General features: G+C 30.8%; 1 protein-coding gene across 1 annotated transcript; it reads right to left on the bottom strand.

Annotated features, from left to right (window-relative positions):
- Window positions 1–8,224: 8,224 nt before the first annotated feature.
- LOC114368620 (K(+) efflux antiporter 5-like) lies at window positions 8,225–19,881 on the bottom strand. The gene is made up of 20 exons (XM_028325837.1): window positions 19,429–19,881; window positions 17,621–17,664; window positions 16,671–16,738; window positions 16,462–16,546; window positions 16,297–16,358; window positions 15,422–15,497; window positions 15,173–15,247; window positions 13,771–13,842; window positions 13,483–13,566; window positions 13,316–13,384; window positions 13,134–13,211; window positions 12,935–13,023; window positions 12,270–12,366; window positions 12,125–12,178; window positions 11,725–11,820; window positions 10,922–11,110; window positions 10,755–10,832; window positions 9,410–9,454; window positions 9,238–9,333; window positions 8,225–8,707 (listed from the first exon to the last, which is right to left on the bottom strand). The coding sequence occupies exons 1-20, from the start codon at window positions 19,661–19,663 to the stop codon at window positions 8,669–8,671; spliced, it is 1,731 nt and encodes a 576-aa protein (XP_028181638.1). The 5' UTR covers window positions 19,664–19,881; the 3' UTR covers window positions 8,225–8,668.
- Window positions 19,882–20,698: the final 817 nt, after the last annotated feature.

Genomic DNA, 20,698 nt, shown 5'->3' with positions numbered 1-20,698 from the left:
ATCATATGAATGTAGTTTGCTCTATAATTTCCTCTAAAAAAAGTATACTCTATAATTTTAAAATAAAAGTTATATATATAATCTAATATGGAGTATTACTTATGGTCTAATACAAAACAAAATTATGTTTGTTCCTTTATACAATATTCAATTTGTATTATTTCTTACATTAATTTAATTTAAAATAAACATTTTAATTAAATAAAAGAAGTTATATCCATAAACATTTAAGAGAGAAGAGCATTAATGATAATGTTTATAAGTTTAGGATAAATTTATTGATATTAATTAAATTAATTTATTTTTTTAATATTGATGAATTAGGTAATTAAATTTTATAAATAAAAATGAAGATAATATTAAATTAAAAATTATAAACTAAATTATGTGATTTTTTATGAGAAATATGTCTTAAAAATATATTAAAAAATTAAGTTATTTTTGTATAAAGATATTAACTCAAATTGCTCTAAACCAACTTAAAAGACTGTAATAATAAAGACTTTTACACTCAAATTAGAATATGACAAAGTAATGGATATTGATATATGAATTGTGCGTATTTGTTTAAGGTTGTCATGTGATATTTATAGAGAGTATCAGTAATGTGTTAGGTGATTCTTTATCACGAGTTCATCATCTCTGTTTTTTTTAATAAAAAAAATACATTACACACTATGATGAATGTCAAACATATGTAGGACCTATATTTATAGAGGTTGCATGGTTGACAAAAATAATTACATGATTTAAGGAATTGATGGTCAAATGTTAAATATTCTTAAAAATCATCATTATTCATGGAGATAAATTGATCGATTACTTGATCAACATAGATAAGTGAACCAAACAACCATCAAATAAAATTACTCGACTCATTACACTTCCAAAACTCAAATAATTAAAAAAATGATAAATATTAATTTATTAAAATGTTAGTTTTATTAGAGGATCGAACACACAATTTTTCATCTCTTCTTTTCTTTCTTTAACTATCAAATTCATTTTATATCTCTATAAATAATCAAAATATAAGATTAAAAATTAATTACATAATACATACAGAGCCAAGTCAATTATAAAAATAGACAATGTACACTCTTTTATATTTTGCTTTTTTTCCATTTTTAAGCAAAGTCTTCGTAATGGCCGTGAAAGAATTACTAGCTAACTTTTTAGATTTTATTTCCATTCATTATAAGTAAATGTTTAAGATGATTTTATACGCCATTGAGTCTCTAATATGGGAAACTTTTCGGAGGAGGTAAAGTATCAACTGAAAGTGAGAATTTTACCGGGACTATGCTTATGAAAGAAAAAAATTAATAAGAAAGAAAAAGGCTAAAATCCATTAACTATGCCAAAAAATCTAAGCAGAAAAGTTTAGCATTTCCCCTCTTACTCGACAAAAAGGTCTATGAATAATTAAGTATCATCGTGTGAAAAGTGATAATAGGCAAAAGCAAATCCAAAATGATTTCATTATAATTAACCGTAAAAGATTTAATTATACTTCAATGATGGGAACGTGTCTTGGATAAAGGTTATATCCCTATTTCACACAGCATTGCGAGTAATTGTGAAGTTCTCTTTAAGAAAATATATTTGTATTTTCTTTCATCAAACATGATTTTCTTTTTTATGTTGTTTTTTTAGTACTGTTATATTTTAATATCAAACGCAACTTTTTTTTACAGAATATGAAACGGAACTTCAAGAGGAATATTAATAATTTTGAACACGTTTTATTATTATTATTATTATTATTATTATTATTATTATTATTATTATTATTATTATTATTATTATATAAAAGTAGTACTATAAGATTTAATATTTTTTATAAGTTTGTTTATAATTTATTATGACTTTCGTAAAAATAAAAAAGCTTTTCAAAATATTACTACTATTTATTAAGAAGTCCACAAAAATATAATAGTATTTACTATACTTAATAGGAGTCTGGTTTGGTTGAAGACGGAAAATTATTATAAGAAAATTTCAAAAAATAACATGGATGTCATATTTTTTTTTCAATTTTTTTCTTCTACACAATCCAACAACATATACTAAGATATCGTTTGATAAAATGAAAAATAAAATAAAATGAGATAAAAAAATTTGAATTAAAATAAAATATAAAAGTATGGATTTTATTTTATTTTTTTCGATTCTCTTTTCTTTGCAAAACTAAGAAAGCCTAAATGTATAATAATGTAATAGAGATGAGAGAAAATGAGAAAGTTGGCGAACATGGCGCGTGCTAGGATTCTTTTGACAGCATTATAGACTTATTTATACTAGACTGGTTCTTAGAGATAACTCAGATAAGCTACTACCACGGAAAAACAATAAAAAAAGGTTAGCAGTAAACTAAATACTACAAATCTGGATTAAGGAAAACAATTAAACGCAGTTTTTATTTTTATATGTTTTAGAAATAATAGTGCTCCTATCATTGTAAAGCTCTCTTTATAGAAAAATAATTATTATAGAGTTTTATTATCTTTCTCTTATCAAATATGTTTAAGGTTGTTACACCTAAATTAAAAAATATTTAATAGAATTAAAATTTATTATATTTGAACTAAAATATATTTATTTGATATTTATATTATTAGTAATGGATATCAAATAAAAACATATTAGAGAAAAAATGTATTAATTAAATTTTAAAATCTTAAAATATTAATTATTTTGGGATAAAATAAAAAATTAAAATATCAAAAGATATGGGAAGGAGATAGTAATGTATTACTATTTCTTTGTTTGGTAATGTTTTTTTCTCTTTTTTTTGGTATTCTTTGGTAATGCTATTTCAAAGATTAGTATTGACTTTAAACTTTAACTTTATTATATAGATTATCGAAATAAAATTATATTGTTGATTGGAGAGTAAAGTGAAATCATTTAAGCAACTATACTTAAATCTTGTCTTTAGATTAATTAGAAAACTATTTTGGTAATTATTAATCACGTGTTTTGAAAAAAAATAATTTACTATTTAAGCATAATAAATTTAAAATAATTTAGAATAATATATTTTATTTGAATCATAGGCGAAATTATACTTTTAATAGCTTATATTTACTCATTCTTAAAAAAAGGCTTATATTTACTCAAAGTTTTAACTTTTTTTATTTAATACGGTCTTTTTGTATTTTTAGTTTACATTAATCTTTTGGAGAACTTCGTCAACACACTTCATGAAAATATCTTACGTGGAAAAGATGTTAAGTGTGTTACATGTAGCATATATAGACAGTAGTTAGTTATTATTGTATTTTCCTAAAGTTGAATAAGAATGTGAAATGTCACACTCTTTGTTATTTTTCTTCTCTTTCTTCTTCTTCCTCGTTTCTTTCTTCATGAAATATGTACGTAAAGCATTATAAACCAGTATGGAAGAAGGAATAGAAATGCAGATCGAACTGAAAATTTCTATCTTCTCGTCAACCTTTTTTTAGTGGTCACGTTCTTTTCCTTGACTAACCATATATTCAACTAAAAGCTCACTTTCAGAAAAGACACACTACTCATGAATAAAAGAAGCCATGGAATGACTCTTGGTCATTATTCATGAACCTTCTTTTTCTACACAAGACTCCAAACAAAATACCTGAATATTCGGTATCCGAATTTTGGTGTCCCATGGAAATTATGATTTGTTTGTTTTTTCATTATTCAAATATTTTAATTTCAAGCATTTCAATCTATTAAAATATGTTGCGGTATGATATTTTTAAACGAATCTTATCACAAACTCTATTTCCAATCCAACACAAAAATGAATCAATATCATCCAAAAAAAAACTATGTAAAGAAGTCTTTGGAACTGAATATTAAAACCATTGAATCGACTGAATTAAATGTGTTAAGTGACAAAGCACACAAATCATAATTTCTTGTTATAATTTTCCTTGATATTTTAATTTCAGTTTTTTTTCTTTGAGTTAGTTATTTTGAATCAGTATGTGTTGAACTTTTTTGCATTTATGTTTGACAATTTTTTTATATTCTTTTATACAATTAAATATGAACAAAAATATTTAAATATTTCTACAGTTAAGAAGAAACAAAGGGAGTACTTAATTAAAAAGAAAACTACTGTAACATATTTGATTTTGTGTCTAAAAGGGACACTTGAATTTTCAAAAAAATCGTATTTTTTTTCAAATAAAATATACAATCTACCTAAATATAAACAAATTTTAACTATTTTATCTATATTTAATGATATCATTCCAAAAATATCCTTCAATTATAATTTTAATATCTCATTTTTATTATTAATATCAAATTTAAATAAATAGAACTTTAGAAAAAAAAATTAAAATGACATTAACCATTTTTCCTAATTTCCGTGTAAATTAATTAAATATATTATATTTAGATCCTAAGGTAGTATTTAGTGACAACCCTGCAGGAGGCTTATCAAATCATGGATAAAATTGTTTAAATCACGGGCTAAATTGATTGAGCTTAAAAGCTTACAATCTTAAATTGACTATAATTTTTAGGATAACCATTCATGCATGCCGTAGGTTAAACAGTTAGTTTGCAACTCTTAGTTCATATGCATAACTTTAGTATAATCTATCAACTATTATTATTGTTGGATCATTGAGTCACTTATTATCACATCATTATTGAATCACACATCAATGCTTATTCCTATAAATTTCATGTTTTGCTCTAATTTTTTTTTTTTTTATGTTTTGAGAGTTTAATTCTCCACATGAAGTGTATACATTAGAGAGAACCCACGTTAGCACTTAAATAATATAAGACCGAGGAGCAATTTTCATCCATAATTATAAATTATAAATTAACTTTTAGGATTGAGTAAGTTGAATCTCGTTAATAAGTTAAGCACTTGAGCTAAATTATGTATTTTTTATTCTCAAAAATCAAACCGAATTGAATTAATTAATCTTTTAAATAATCTGTAGTGAGTTAACCCAAATCAATAGGTTAGGTTACTTTTATACTTTATACCTCTATTTTTTGAAGGTATTTATACCTCTAATATTTGGTCCTTTTAACATTAATCTTGACAAATTTTAGTTTTATTATATCATCAGTAAGTAGTTAGTGAACGTGAAATCTTCAATAGCACAAATTTCTGAATAAATTCATCATAGACGAATTTCATATACAAATTTCTATACTTTTAAAAAATATTATATTTCTTGTAATCTTTGCAGTACTTTTTAAATACAATGTTTCAAAAATGCGCAACAGTGTTCAGCTAATGCAGCAGCTTTCGTCGCTTGAGCAATAAATAGGCTTTGCAACGTATAAAGCTGATTCAATTATTTCAGAGGTCTGTCCTTTTCCCACTTCAATTATAACCTCATTTATCCCGAATTGGCATTTTTATTAGTTTTCTTTATGTACTTAATTGTGTCTTTATTCTTTCAAAATATATTCATTTATTTCCCTTTGTTGGGGCAGAGAAGTATAGTTCTTTTCATTTTGTTTTGTTAACAACGTAATGACACCATCAATCCCCACTTTGCCTCTGAAGATTGTGACCCATTGTCTATGTACTGAATTCAAAGAACCAAGGAGTAATGAGTAATCCAAATCATCAGATCAAATTCCATGAGGAAAGAGCCAAATCCTGAACAAAATGGAATGTTGGCTTGTCTCTAATCAAAGATAAACATATGGGTTAATATTTCAAGATTTTTTTCTTCAACTTGTGTCGTGTAGATTCAATTTCTTAATTTACGCGAACAAAAAAATATCGAGAATGCTTGCAAGTTGCAGCCATGCCTTTAATAAAAAAAAAGTTTGGACTAAATTTTCTGGAGGATCGATCCAAAACAATTTTTATTTAAAAATTGGATTATGTCAAATTTAATCCACACATATCAAGAAAGTAAATAAATAATTATAGCTTCTATCGAAAAAAAAAAGTACTAAATAATTATAGCTTCTGCATTCTTTTACCAGTGTTGACATGGTTTTTGTTTTGACTCAAGTACAAAGTGTCATTTCAAACACGCAGTTTACGAGGAAAGTACCAAAGTTTTCCAACATTTTTTGGCAAATTATTATGGCGGATGTGATCACGTGAATATGTTTACCTTACCTGAGCGACGTGGTTAATAAATATGAGAAAGGCAATAAATATTTCTTTAAGTTTTTTTTAGGAATTAAAAGGTTCTTAAATACTAGTGGTACTATTTATTTTAGGTCATTCATTACAGGAGTTTTTAGCTTTGGCCTTCAGATAATAACTCTCTACAGCTGCAAGTTTAACCGTAGATGACATCCAACTATTTATATTAGGCAAATTAGTAAACAAAATTATTCCACCAAAAAAATATATAGTAAGAATTAAAATAATTAAAAACAAGAGATGCATATATATTTGAACCCAAAAATTCAATCCTTCTCTCTCCGACTCGTAACTTTTCTTCTTCCGAAGAATAAATAAATAAAAAGAAACTTATTCCTACTATTAGTTTATATATATATATATATATATATATATATATATTATGGTATTGCTACGAAATTATTCCATAAAAAGTATCTCCAAAGACTCAATTGCAAAAGTTGTACGAGATCAAAGATCCAATTGTAATTTTTTTTATTTTAAGAAGTTAATTAAAAATTCTCAAACACTCAAGGACCAATTAATATATTAGACCTAAACAAAACAATTGAGTAAGCCGTCATTTTAATTCCTAAAAGTGTATAATGTTGTCATAGTATTTCTTGAAACTAATTTTTTAAAAATAAATCCTCCAGAGTGCAATTTGTTATATTTTTGTAAGTCCAAAATTAAAAAATGTATAACTTTAAGTGATAATAATAGTAAAATATGCTTAATAACTAAAATGAATGATAATAAATAGTTAAATTCAAAGACTTAGATGAAATAACTAAAAAATTCATAGATTTTTTTTTTAAAATTTCAAGAATTAATATGAAAACACATTATACTTTTAGGTACAAAATAAAAATTTGCTCCAAAATAATGTCAAAAATTTGTCCAACACCACAATAACTCAAAATAAAGTGTGGCTATATTTATGGAAACAAAAGGAATGTTTTATTATTATTATTATTATTTTGATTGAGAAACAAAATGAATGTAAATACTAACGAGGACAAGTAAATACATAAAAAACATGAAATGACAATTATAAGAGGACATAAAGTTGAGAAAATCATATATGGTTAGTCTGGGTCCATGAATCAGTATGAATAGCAACCAACAATTGCAATGAGAATCAGCAGGGGATTCTGCCGGCGCCATATTCGCCAGTAACCCGCCGTCCACGGCGCACGTCTGCCGGCGTTGCCTCATAGTGGTGGTCCACTCTCCAAAAAGAAAAAAGAAAGAATGATATAACATGTCATTCTCACCTATCTGTGAAACTTTACATTTTAATTTAAATATACTACTATTATTTTAATTTGGGCAATATTGAGCATAAATAGTTATTTTATATAACAAGAATTTATAATAAATAAATATTTTTAAATATATAAATAATATTTCATTATTACAATAAATAAAAAAATTTAAATTATAATTTACATATTTAAAAATATTTTTTCATTAAAAACATTTTAAAATATGCAAATTATAATTTAAATTTATAATAAATATTTTTAATATGTAAATTATAATATAAAATTGTTTTTAACTATTGATACATTTTTTTTTATAAAAAGTAACTCGGTTTAGAAATAAAAATGAAAAATTAATAATAGATTGAAACAGATAAAAGATTAAAAAACTTCTTACAAACACTCGTTAAAAAATAATTCTTAAAAATAGTTTCGTTGAAAATAATTATTTATAATATAGAGGATCATTGTATATATAGAGGAAGAGGAGTACTGTTCATTTTTTATAAACAACTTTATATCAATTCAGATGAGTTTTTTTTTTTTTTTGGTACATTAAGAAAATGCAAGATGAGTTTAATATGTAATACATACAATTTAGTCCTCAGAAAAAATAACATCTTTCTAAGTTTCCAATAATACATATAACATCTTTCAAAGACTAAATTATATATTTATTCTTATTTTATCTTGAAAACAGTTACAATTTTTGAATTAATACACATACACACAATTACTAGTAAGTAGTAGCTGTGAATCAGTCCTTTTCCCAGTTTCAATTACTATTCTAGTTTTCAAAAACTTTATTTCTACACCAAATTAGTACTTCAACGCCATAAACTCATAGTACTGGTCACGATCACGAATCACGATCCCTAATTATTCATCGAGATCTTCATTAAATTCTCCTTACTTGTTACAGAACAATGTTGGTGAAATCAATCTTCAAAGAAGTTACACTGTGAATTCTTTTCTAGTTTCATCTGTAGCACCCTTATACCAATTATAGGCAAACCAGTGTATGATGTGATAGGATTAGCGTAAGCAATAAGAATGGTCTACAATTTCCTATATACATTGCTCAATGAATACAAAAAATCATATGCCCATATATACACAAGATCTTCCATTTAACTTTCAATGGAAGAAGTGAATATGCTCACTGTTTCATGTGAAGCTCATCATGGAACTTGCAACAGAAACACAGTAAGGAAATCCTGATTTCTCTAGTCACCAAAAAGTAGATATTTGCCTCCAATATATATTTGATTTGATGCCCTCGAAACTTGAAGACTCACAACATTCTGTTTCCTTCAATCACAGAAGCTTTTCCCTGTTAAGAGTAAAAAACAGGTTACGTTGTTTGCTATACCATCTATGATTTTTAGCATAAGCAGAGGCTCAATTCAATAGAAAAAAATAGAAATAATATATATTATTATGGAATATGACATTAGAAACATTCAGCGTAACTTAATTCTTGAAATGGAATGCATCTACTTAAGCGCCAAGAGAACAAAAATCTACTTACTAACACTTACGTCTCAAAAAATACTATTAGGTGAAGGATTTCAACCCTTCAAGCCAGTGATATGATTTGTGATCGACAAAATGTAACAGTGAACTTGTAATGTTGACCCCAAAAAAGCTTTATTTGATTTGCAATCATTACCCCACTTATAAAAAATGTGCAGTGTACGTTGAATGGTAAAGTGATGATTCAATGTGAGTTCAAAAGGTTATATACCACGTTTCTAACATGCTCAAATAAGGTTTCTGAAGCACCCTTATTATTTGTGAGTGCAAGAAGTTATCTGATCATATATATGAGGGCATTAAAAAGAGAGAAATAAAGAGAGACACCTCAATTTGTGAGCTACTTTCAGAGGGAAACCAGTGCATGAGAACACCCAGATTCATGACAGCAGGAATCAATTTAAACAAAAGTGGAGTTGTAACCTGTATTTAATCAGTGATAAGGTTAAATATTTCAAAGGAAGGAACGTATGGAGTAGCTAGATGTAAATGAAATTACCAGACTAAGAGCTGTAGTCCCTAGAAGAAGAAGATACATTTTCCCCTAAAAAATCGCAATCAGTGGTCAGCAAGAGAGAGAGATAGAACAGGGGAAAATTACATAAATCACTAAAAATAATCGAGAAAAGGTATCAGGAAGATGTAAATAACTTCTTCAATTACACTGCATATTGTATGGGTATGATCATAGAAGAATGGAAAAGGCAACGGATTTTCAGTGCAACCAGATCACCTATATTGAAGCTTGTGGATAGTATTTTACTAATATTTTGGGGCCCATAAGAAAATATTTCTGCTAGGCAATTTATGCAATGCACCAGAAATATAGCAATCTTTCCATTTCTTTGGAGGGTCTTTGCAGGTACAGAGATCAAACCACCTACCATCTTATTTTCAAACAGATAAGTGCTAATTAATATACTTTTTAACACATTGTTATTGGGTGATATCCACACGAGTTCCACAAAATGATGTGGGTTCTGCTCCTTATTTAGTAGTCTCCACTCTCCAATCCATATTTAGTGGACTACACATGAATTTTACCCAATAATAAAGTGTTGAAAAGACTATGTCAAGAGTGTGTTACTAGCATTTACATAACAAATAGAATAGCTTGCTCCCCTCTTTCCCTCATGGACTCCATTGTTTTTAAAACCCAGTAGATTTTATTTCTGTTTGCAGCCATCGAGGGAAATACACCAAAGACAAACCCTCTCTATGCTGTTATTCCTTACATTATCTATCCACTTAGTAAAATGAAAACCATCATATACTTCACTCTCATACTTCTAGAAGTGAAGTCCAACCTCCCAAATGAAGAAGTTAATAGCAGAGCTCAACAAGTTAATAGCAGAACTTAAATGATAGATACGTCACTTAGTTAAAATAATGGATCATATCTCAAAAGTTGCTGAATGTCTCCATTTACCAATAAACTTGCTTGTCAGGACAGCCAAGAATACAGGGGGATCTCCTTTCATGTGCTTAACAAGGAACCAAGCTCTATGGGTCATCCCACTTCTATGGTTCTCATGTAGGACATTCATTTCGAATGTGAGGCTTCTTCACTTGAAATCCAAAATGTTCTTAATTATTGTTGACTCAGATTGTCGTGCCCATCCATCTTTATCCATTGGCAAACGAGATTAAAATAAATGCTAAAGTTTCTTGATCAGATGTACCATACCATGCATGCATGCATACAAGGTCACTTACTAAAAGCTATTTGGTTCATAATTTCTCACAGCAGGTGGTCATACAACCAATGGAAAATACAAAACTAAGCAGCAGGAATATCTTCAGACATAAATGTAAAACAATGCCACAAAGAAGAGAGCAAAAACCTCAACAAGGTGAAGATTTGAAGCACGACTCAGGAGGACAAAAGCAAATTCTCCAATTTGAGCAAGTGAGATACCAACCTAAGTTGTCATGGAAACGGAGATTCAATATATAAAAGTATGTATAGGAAATCAATATATCGTCCAACAAGTTGACTGCATTAACTTACAATAAATGATGTCTTAAGGCTATAACCAAAGGCCTTTGTAACTAAAACAGCAACAGCAGTTTTAACAACTACAACCAGAATAACAGATGCCAGCAAGATATCCACATGGTTCCAAAGGAAGTGCACATGAATAAGCATTCCAATACTTGAGAGAAAGAGAGCTGCAAATAGGTTACGAATTGGTTCCACCTACAACAAACATACACTTTAAGAGAACTTTTTTCTTTAATCTTGTGACAACTGAAACATAGTTCATAATTCAAAAGCAGTAAATTATCCTAAACACATTATTTGTATGTCTTTTCATAGGAGAAAGAAAAGGGAGGAAGTTAACTACGATGATGATAAAGGAATCCGTCAAAACAAGAAAGCCTATATACAAAGGGGAAAAAGGTAAGTATAAAAAGCAATAAAGGCTGCCTAATCTGTCTGCTTGTTGAAGATGGCAACTCCCTTAAAGCAAACATGAGCTGAATACAATAGGCAATCCAAAAGAGAAACTGAATCCTGAGAAGTTTGGGAGAAAAGAAACATCCCAAAACATTTTAGAAGTAAAGCTAGATCAGTTGCTGTCTTACAAAGTTTGGACAAGGTAACACAAGGTTGTTTGAAAAAAAAATAATGATAATCAAATAATATCTCGTAAATAGCATGACAAAAGGCAGCAAAACTGAACTAGGTGTAGTGCACCCGAAGTGATCCAAAGATAAATGTGTGCAAAGAAACTATTAAGGAAAGTACTATATGTATGCAAAGAAAAATAAGTCTGACACATGTCAGAAGTTATCAGTTATGAGTGATACCTGGTCCAAAGTATGTTGAGCAAAGTCTGTTGTGGAAATCATAACACCAGCCATAAATGAACCCAACTCGAGACTAAGGCCAAGCTTATCACTGCACTGGAAAGATATCATAAAAAGTTAGTAAAATGCACAGCATCATTGCTAATTTTTAACTCTAATAAATTGCATATACTGAGTGATGATAAACAAGGCTATATTGGTTCTAAATACCTTACCCCCAATCCACACACATGTAAAGCATGTTATTTTCAAATAATAGAACTACTCCACAAAATAACGTGCATCTGACATTGCAGTCTAGCAGACAAATGCTATCAACAAGAGTGCGTGACTTTTATGTAAAAAGAAGCTACAGAATGATAAGGAGTCAGTAACAGCAATCAGCATTTGTTTTTCTTACCCATGCAGATAACAAGCAGAAAGCAACAGCGGCTAGCTGATAAAGTTCATTTGTCTGGAGTGCAGAAAGGAAGAAAAATTAATTCATGAGCTACTAATAATAGTGCTAGGAAAATGGTAGCAAATTAAATATGTTTTTGCCTAACCTGAGATGACAGCCGCATCATCAGTTTAAGAAAGCGAGGAACAAATGTCCAAGACAATACAGACGTAGCAGTGATATACAAAGACAACACTAGCAACCTGAAGTTCAAAGTAGTTAGATGATTAGATCTTATCCCGATGCCAATATGCTAAATTTAGAGTAAATTGCACCTCCCCCCTCCCCCCAAAAAAACTATACTTCAATAAAACTGCATTTTTGTGGTCATCCTCTTCACTGAAAATCCAACACCATGATACATCATACTTCCCAGCGCTCTGTTTTCACAAGTTTACACACAGAATAGTGTCACACTTCAACCACAAATTACAGTCTCCCACTGGTACATTTTATCCAGTTTATAAGACAAATCTCAATATATCTTGGTAAGATATTCATGTATATTAAGCTAAAAAATTATTACAAGCTGCATTTCTAAATTATAAGATCTTTGAGCTTGTATAATAAAGTTAATTTGGACAAAAAGTTCAGAGAGGTAAAGTGCATGCTTAAATTCAGGTAATATTAAAACAGAAAGGTGTATATATAGCAACACTATGCAGTTTGGCTTGCATTGACCGAACAAGTTGTCATTCATCATTAAGCAAAAGGAGTTTATGAAATAATACAGAGAAATCAGAGAAAGAATGTGGATATGGACAGACTTACAGTTTTCCCATTGACATTATTCCTTGTAAAAGGCCACTGTTACCACCCAAAACTGGGAGCAAAGCAAATAGTAAACCCACTGCACAATCCTGATATAACAAGTGGTAGAGGAAATATTGATATGCAATATAAGTCTAACTTTTGAGCATATTACTTTATGAAAAGCTAACGAGTTTAACATTTAAACTCAACAAGATACCTGAAAAATAAGAGTCCCAATTGTAACTTGAACATGGAGAGCATTATTACTATTCCGCTCCACTAAAAACTTCACCACCTGGTAAAAGGTAGAAATAAATAATGAACCCATGCTTAGAATCTATTAAAAACCACTGATAACAATGTATACAGTATGTTTTGGGAAATGGTGTAAAAGCATACCACTGCTGTTGATGACATTGATAGAAAGGAACCGACAAAAACACCCTCAGACAATTTGGCTCCAAATAACTGCAAACCAAATGGACAATAATGTTTGGTGTCCATTATAAAACAATTGTAACTCCTTAACTCTATTCAAGACCATATCAGACAAGTCAGCACCATACCATGGAAAGAATGCCACACATGAACATAAAAATGATAATTTGAAGTAGCCCTCCAAGAACAGCAACAGGTCCCACAGCTTTTAACTTCATGCAAGAAAATTTAAAATTAGAAAATGGAAACAGAAGGAAAAGTTTTAGCAATCTACAAACCCAAATCAAAAGCCTTAGACGAGGATAATATATATTTCCTTACAATCTTAAAATATGGTTTGCGATTTAGCTAGAATCAAGCTTGTAGCATGAAAATAGGTGAAACAGAGAAATTTTTACAAGACATGAATAACAAACCTTTGCCAGGGAAAACTCCAGCCCCAAAGCAAAGAGAAGAAACACTACACCAAATTGTGCAACAGTCTCAACCTGCATACAAGTAAAGGAAAATAAGCTTATCCAGTACAAAATGATTGAGTAACAATATAAGAACAATTAACAGCTTAAATTGAAGTTTAAAGTTAAAAACCCAAATTTCAATGTTTCTTCCATGGATGGAGTAGGTAGTCATGAACCGTCAAAAATTACTTTATATGCCATATTACTTGTGAGATCATATAATATGTTATGCTGATAGATCATTTTAACTTCAATGTTTAGGGCATCTTAGTAGTTTTCAAAAGATTTTTTTATTAATTTTCATGATCCCTAATCAAGTATTTGCACCTCAACATGCTTACACCATGCATATGAGTTAGTATTAAGATTTTTTTCTTATTGGATTACACAATTCAATTTCTTCAAAAGAATGCTTATCCTAAGACTATAAATTACCATTGTTTGGGCCCAATTTGGAGGCTGGGAGGTTATCAAACCACTAAATCTATTTCTAGTTCAGTGCATAGTACCCAACAGCCACCAATCAAGCCCTAATAATCATCTAATTGTAGTATTGCTTCCAAATTGCCCAACCAACCATTAATAAAACATAAACATATCCAGATTCCTAACTTTGAAACATCTTACTTAGTGGCATTCGTTTCAAGGTATATAATTACATTCCTAGGAATATTATAGCCAAGAATGTTGTTGCTGGATAAATTCATAAATATATTTAGTTATAAATTAATATTATTGGGACTCATTTAGAAAATTCAAATGGTTGTGGGGGTGGGAAGGAAATTTAATACCATATTACAAGGTAACTTCCAATATTCCAATGGGAATGCAACATTCTCACCCGGAATAAAATCAAATAAAATACAGGAATTTCACTTTCTTGAGAATCAACCATACCCAAGAATATTTTTTCAAAGCTTGTACCAAACATAGGAATGTCACATTCCCAAGCATTGAAACAAACACAACCTTAAGGGTTAAAATCCCACCCCTGTACATGATTATTGCTTCACTGTCCTATTGCCAATTTTGCCACTACCATCCCAGGTCCTGCTTGAGAGCAGCCATCAGTACCTTGAGCAAAGGCTCCGGCAGATCAGTAAAAAAATCAATTTCTAAAAGATGTTGAGAATTAATGGATGGAGAACCATTTAATGGCCATGGAAACTTATGATGGTGTCATGATGTGAACATATGGAGGAATGTAGATCTCCAGATGCTCAAGATTGTAAATCGAAAAAATGTGATCTTTCACTACAATAAGTGAGGCCACAAATTTTATAGAGGAGACAGATCAGAAACTCAAAATTTTGATCACAAGTTTTGGCCAATGGCAATAGTGTCACTAAGAACAACCTACCTGCACCATTTCACTAATGAACTTCAAACCGCCTGGTCCAATAAGGGAGCCTGCAAGAAGATAGCCCACAATAACCTACATGTTAAAAAAAAAAAGTGGATGAAATCCAACATTCTGCATAGATTACTTATCACTGAAGTCCACACAAATAAATTACTTAATATCACTAAAATATAATTTAAATATGAAAATCATCTACTGCATAAAGGATGTCAAATGCCATAATGAGAAATGGTAACAGTTACAGACCGGTTGCCCCAAACAGGAAAAGACAATTCCACCAATGGCTGCAGAAACTATGACAACCACCAAATCTGATATTAACCTGCATGATTGCGCAATTATTCAAGGGTTGATCAAATCTCACGGTAGAAAATAAATAGAACAAAACTTCAGAAACTCAAACAAATTTCAAGAATGACAAAATACAAAGGCGTCATCGTTTAATATTATCATAAATTCATAATTATAATCTTGGAACAAATGAGGGCGAGCCCTGGTGCAGCGGTAAAGTTGTGCCTTGGTGACTTGTTGGTCATGGGTTCGAATCCGGAAACAGCCTCTTTGCATATGCAAGGGTAAGGCTGCGTACAACATCCCTCCCCCATACCTTCGCATAGCGAAGAGCCTCCGGGCAATGGGGTACGAAGTTTTTATAATCTTGGAACAAATGAAATGATACTTGTTGGAAATCAAGCTATCCTTCAAAATCTAAAAAGGTCATTGATACCTGGCCCCCCTATTTTGAGAACACAAAAATAGTTTTAACTTGAAAGTATTTGGTAAAACCTCCAAGAGCAAGTAAAGAAAAATCTACATTTATTTTTCCACATGGAAAAAGAGAAAAGCACAAAAAGAGGAAAACAAGATGATTCATTTGTCATTTTCACAATTATATCTTAGAAAGCTACTTGATTTCTAACATTGATACATCATTAAAATAAAAAATTCCATAATCCAGCAATACAGATTCATTAACAAAAGAAATCAGCACAGAAACATAGCATTTGCCCAAGCTTAAGCAATTTCTTAACACAATCAAGTATCCTTCAGTTAGTCAACCAAGCAGATAAAGAATTCTCTGAGTAGTAATTACAAGGACATAAATCATAACAGATGTCAACCTCAAATCCACTTGAAGCACAGGATATTTGGATTTCTTGTTTGACATCACAAAGACATTGTCCTGCGATAGCTTAAACAAGTAAGCAGGTTGAAACATGAACAAAAGTAGTATATATCATATACCATTGATGAACAACCCAGAGGCTTCAGATCTTTTAGCACACCTTTTTGTCAATCAAAGTTGTCACATCATCAGAATCTTCATTTTCCAGTGAGAATACATCTTGAAACTGAAATGCTCTTGTGGCACTAAGGGAAAAAATTGTTTAAAAAGAATAAAAATTATTGAGTATATAAATAAAGTTAAATCCAATAATCCATTATAAGATGCAACTGAGAAACTACATCGGGGAACATATAAGTATAACCATACTTTCCCTCATGTGTATCATTTCTCTTTGCTTTATCATGAGTAATTTTTGCTACAGTCTCCAATACAGCCTGCGGAAGAAGACCAGATGGTCAAAACTCATTTTTACATTTAAAAAAAGTGGGAATAAACTTTTTACCCAGTCACTCAATTAGGGGGGAAATGGAAAGTATTAGAATATATCATAAATTCATAATATACTCAGTATACCTTTGTAGATTATCTTAGAGGGTGGATCAATTAGACATCTCATTGAGGAAGTAATCTTAGGAACTGTTTCCTATTTTCACTAAATTTCCTTATTGGTTTCCTTATTTTAATTTTAATAAGGGTTAATAGTCTTATCATATAATTTTTACTAGTATGTTTGGGCTTATACCAGTAGAACTACAATTGTTTTGGATCTAATTATTAGTGTAAAAAGACCATTTGGTTAGTATTTTGAAATTTCGGATAACATCATTATAGACCATATAATATAATCATATTATTATTGGTATTGCTTTCCTCTCTCTTCCTCCTTTCCTATCAAAACAATATAATTTCAACAGCCAAGCCAAGAAAAAGTAATTATTAGCACAATATGAAGATATCCGACGGCTACATCAAGACAAAAATAGCTCAAACATCAGCATCGGAGTTATATTATGCATACATGACTAGAGGAACATATAAGCTCATATTTAACACTATAGATAGTAATAAAACCAATAAGTAAACACTTATCCTTAGAAGTAATGGAGACTTCTAAACTGACGGGTGAAGATTTGGGGGGGAAAAATAGATCTCTGATATAGACTCATGTCACTTCTCATGTAATATTTGAAGCCAAAATTGACATGTATTTAGTCCAGGCATCATTTTATACACGTTACACAATGAAACATCGGCTTGTTTTTAGCTGAAATAGTCCAATTCAATACAACTATTGAAACCCAGAGTATCAGACCTACCTGCTGATCAGCTACACTGCTATTGAAGCTGTTTTTGTCAGGTTCTGTTAAAGATGGAAAAAAACCAGTGAGAATAGCAGACAACCTACTTCAAACAAATCAATGAGCTTCTGATTCACATTTTGATTTGTGACAGCTGAATCTAGTATTTCATCACACAAGCAAACTCTGAAAAATAAATTATGAGTAACAATCGAAAGTAAAAGCGAGTAACATTTAGACTATAATTAATACTCACAGATCATCCATGACAACATACATATTAAAACCACAAAAAGACTGTTAAATTGTGACAGTGCAGCAATTAGTATAAAGAGTAAAAGTTTATAAGGATAAATGCAGATATTATTGATGCCATACCAGTAAAAATACACCCATGAAAAATACATTTTAAAATACTTGAAGTGTCAATTCTTTCGTTTTTTGAATGAAGTTATAGCTTCATGAACTCTGTATGATTAAACATGAGGAGGCACTGAGGGGGAAAATGAACTTTTTTGTGCATCTCCAAACATGAATTTAACCTCAAACACATCTCTCAACAAGTACAGTTCATCCCTCCTACCATGACTTACTGCTAATTTCACAAACTTAGAACAATACTATTCTCCTTCGAACCTTGCTTTATAGATCCAGCATATCTAGATGCGATTACTATTAGTACACATCATGCAACAAAGAGAATTATAACACTCCACCATCAAAGAGAATTATAAGTATCTATAACACTCCACCATCACTGTACTATGAAGGACAAGATGAAAAGGAAACCAGTTGATCTGCAGTTTCACCCCTCCTACTTATCATCTTACGATGAAAAGAACAAACCCACGAAGCCTAGGAATGTCTATGTGGAGAAGTGAGACAGGAAAGGGAGGTGAATTGTCTGATTAAATCCACCCACATGCCAATCTCCACTGTGCATGCTCACTTACCATTTCCATTCGTAGTTCCAAGTCAAGAACTCCTTCAACAATTAAAGCCACCAACAAGGTTCTCACGCTCCACACTTTCTTCTTTCGAAACGCACCCTCTACAATACACCCAAACTTCAAAGCCATCATTTTCTATCACATTCAATTCAACACAGCAACTAGTTGACTACTTCACAACTACCCAACCAGACTATCCGGGCAGGCTGACCAATCATAACACCCAGGTTTACTGGCCGATCCCCAAACCACATACCAATTGACCATATTCGACCGGACAAGACAACATATCTCAGTTCAACCATGATCACCATACTACCTCAGAAGCCTGTGGGCCCCCAAGCCCACCAGACTTAAGAAGGCCTAGAATCTTCTCACACGTGGTTAAAGCAGGAAAGACACCACCTTCCCCTGACATGTGAGAAAGGCACTATCCACACCACCCCTAGAAAAGGCGGGTATTGTTACAAGTCAACTAGAGAGCGCACTCTCTCACTTGAAACAAAAACAATCTGCTCCTTTATCCCTCAACTTTGGTCTCCTGGGCCAAGGGCTTCTCTTTTCTCCAAGCTATAAGACTACATATATACAATGGACCACGAATTCGAAATTGGTTTTAAGACTCTCCAGTATAAACAACACCAATCCATCAAGCTATTTTCTCCAAAACCAATCAAACACAAAAAATAAAAAAATAGCGCGTTCGGTTCCACATTTGGGATGTGGTTTTCACAAGCTAATAGACATAGCTTCCACATCCAAAACGTCATTCCTGCATCCTCAACGAGTTTCCAAACACACTATACTACACAAAATTAGATATATATATATATATATATATATATATATATATATATATATATTAAAAACTAAAACCTTCTGGTTGGTCATTCTCGGAGAACTCCTTCTCGAGAACGCGATCGAACATCTTGGCCAAGGTGTTGTTGGAATCGGGCGAGGAGCCATTGGGCATGTTCCCGTAGAACCTCTCCCGCGTTTCCTGGTCGGATCTGGCCCCGCCGCAAACCCTAGCGCAGATCGCGAGGCACAAAACGCAGCACCAGAGCCCAAACTCGTGCCGTTTATTCGGGGCCAGAATCGCCGTCTTCATCGTTCGTCGTTTCGGCCGGCGTGCGTGCGAGTTTCGGTGTCGTTTCGGGTTTGTTTGGGAAATCCCCGCAAAACTGGGAAAAGACACGGAAGACAGAAATGGAAAGGAAGGAAGACAATGCAGAGAGGGAAAACGGTTTTTTCTGATTTCAGAAGTTTGCTACACTTTTTCTGGTTAGTTGCATTGCCATTATCGTTGGTGTGAATATGAATGTCAATCAAACTTTTGTCTATAGTTTAGGGGTTTTGTGTAATTACATTAATATTTCTGTGTTTGTGTCCTTTTTTTTTTATAAGAATAAGAATAAATAATTAAATATATAAACAATTGATATTTAAAAATTAAATCTTTCCATATAAGTGAAAATTTAATTTTCATAGAGAGATTTTTATATAGTTAATTAATTAGAAATATTTTATATATAGTTTAAAGTAATTACTAGAGAAGTCAAATTATCTTTCTATTATTAATATGTTTTATTTAATTTCTTTTTATAATATACTATTTTTAACTACTTACCTTAAAAATGTTATATGATTTTCGTTTTGGTACTTTTCCTTTTTCTTTTTCTTTTTCATTTTCAAGTTTAGTTAGTTGGAAGGAAGAAAAGTTTACGCTTTGTTTCTGTAATCCATGGTAGTAGTTGAGTCACTTTCTTTCTTTCATTTTAAACAACTTTCAATTTTCAATTTTATTGCATTGATTATTTGGTGCTACAACTAATTGGGAGCCCTTTGCTTTTGGAAGAAAAAAAAAAGGGTTTATGCTTACGTCTGGTGGTTTGATTATTTAACTCGAGATTTTAAATTCTTACACAGTATAAACGTTAACCAAATTAAATTAAACTCCAAAATTAAGGATATGCCGATAATTTTGACATTGTTCCCGGTCAAATTGAAGTGTTCTGGTTTAAAACTATTAGCAAAACAGTAGTATTGAAAACACATGCACACATATGTGAAGATTTTAACCTATAATTTTATTTTAAAGTGGTACACGCTTTTTCTTCCTTGATTTTAAAACACAACAGCGAAC

The sequence above is a fragment of the Glycine soja genome, chromosome 9 (genome assembly GCF_004193775.1).
Source record: "Glycine soja cultivar W05 chromosome 9, ASM419377v2, whole genome shotgun sequence".
NCBI lineage: Eukaryota > Viridiplantae > Streptophyta > Magnoliopsida > Fabales > Fabaceae > Glycine > Glycine soja.
The sequence above is the reverse complement of the archived record's forward strand: the minus strand, read 5'-3'. Positions and strand labels throughout refer to the sequence as shown.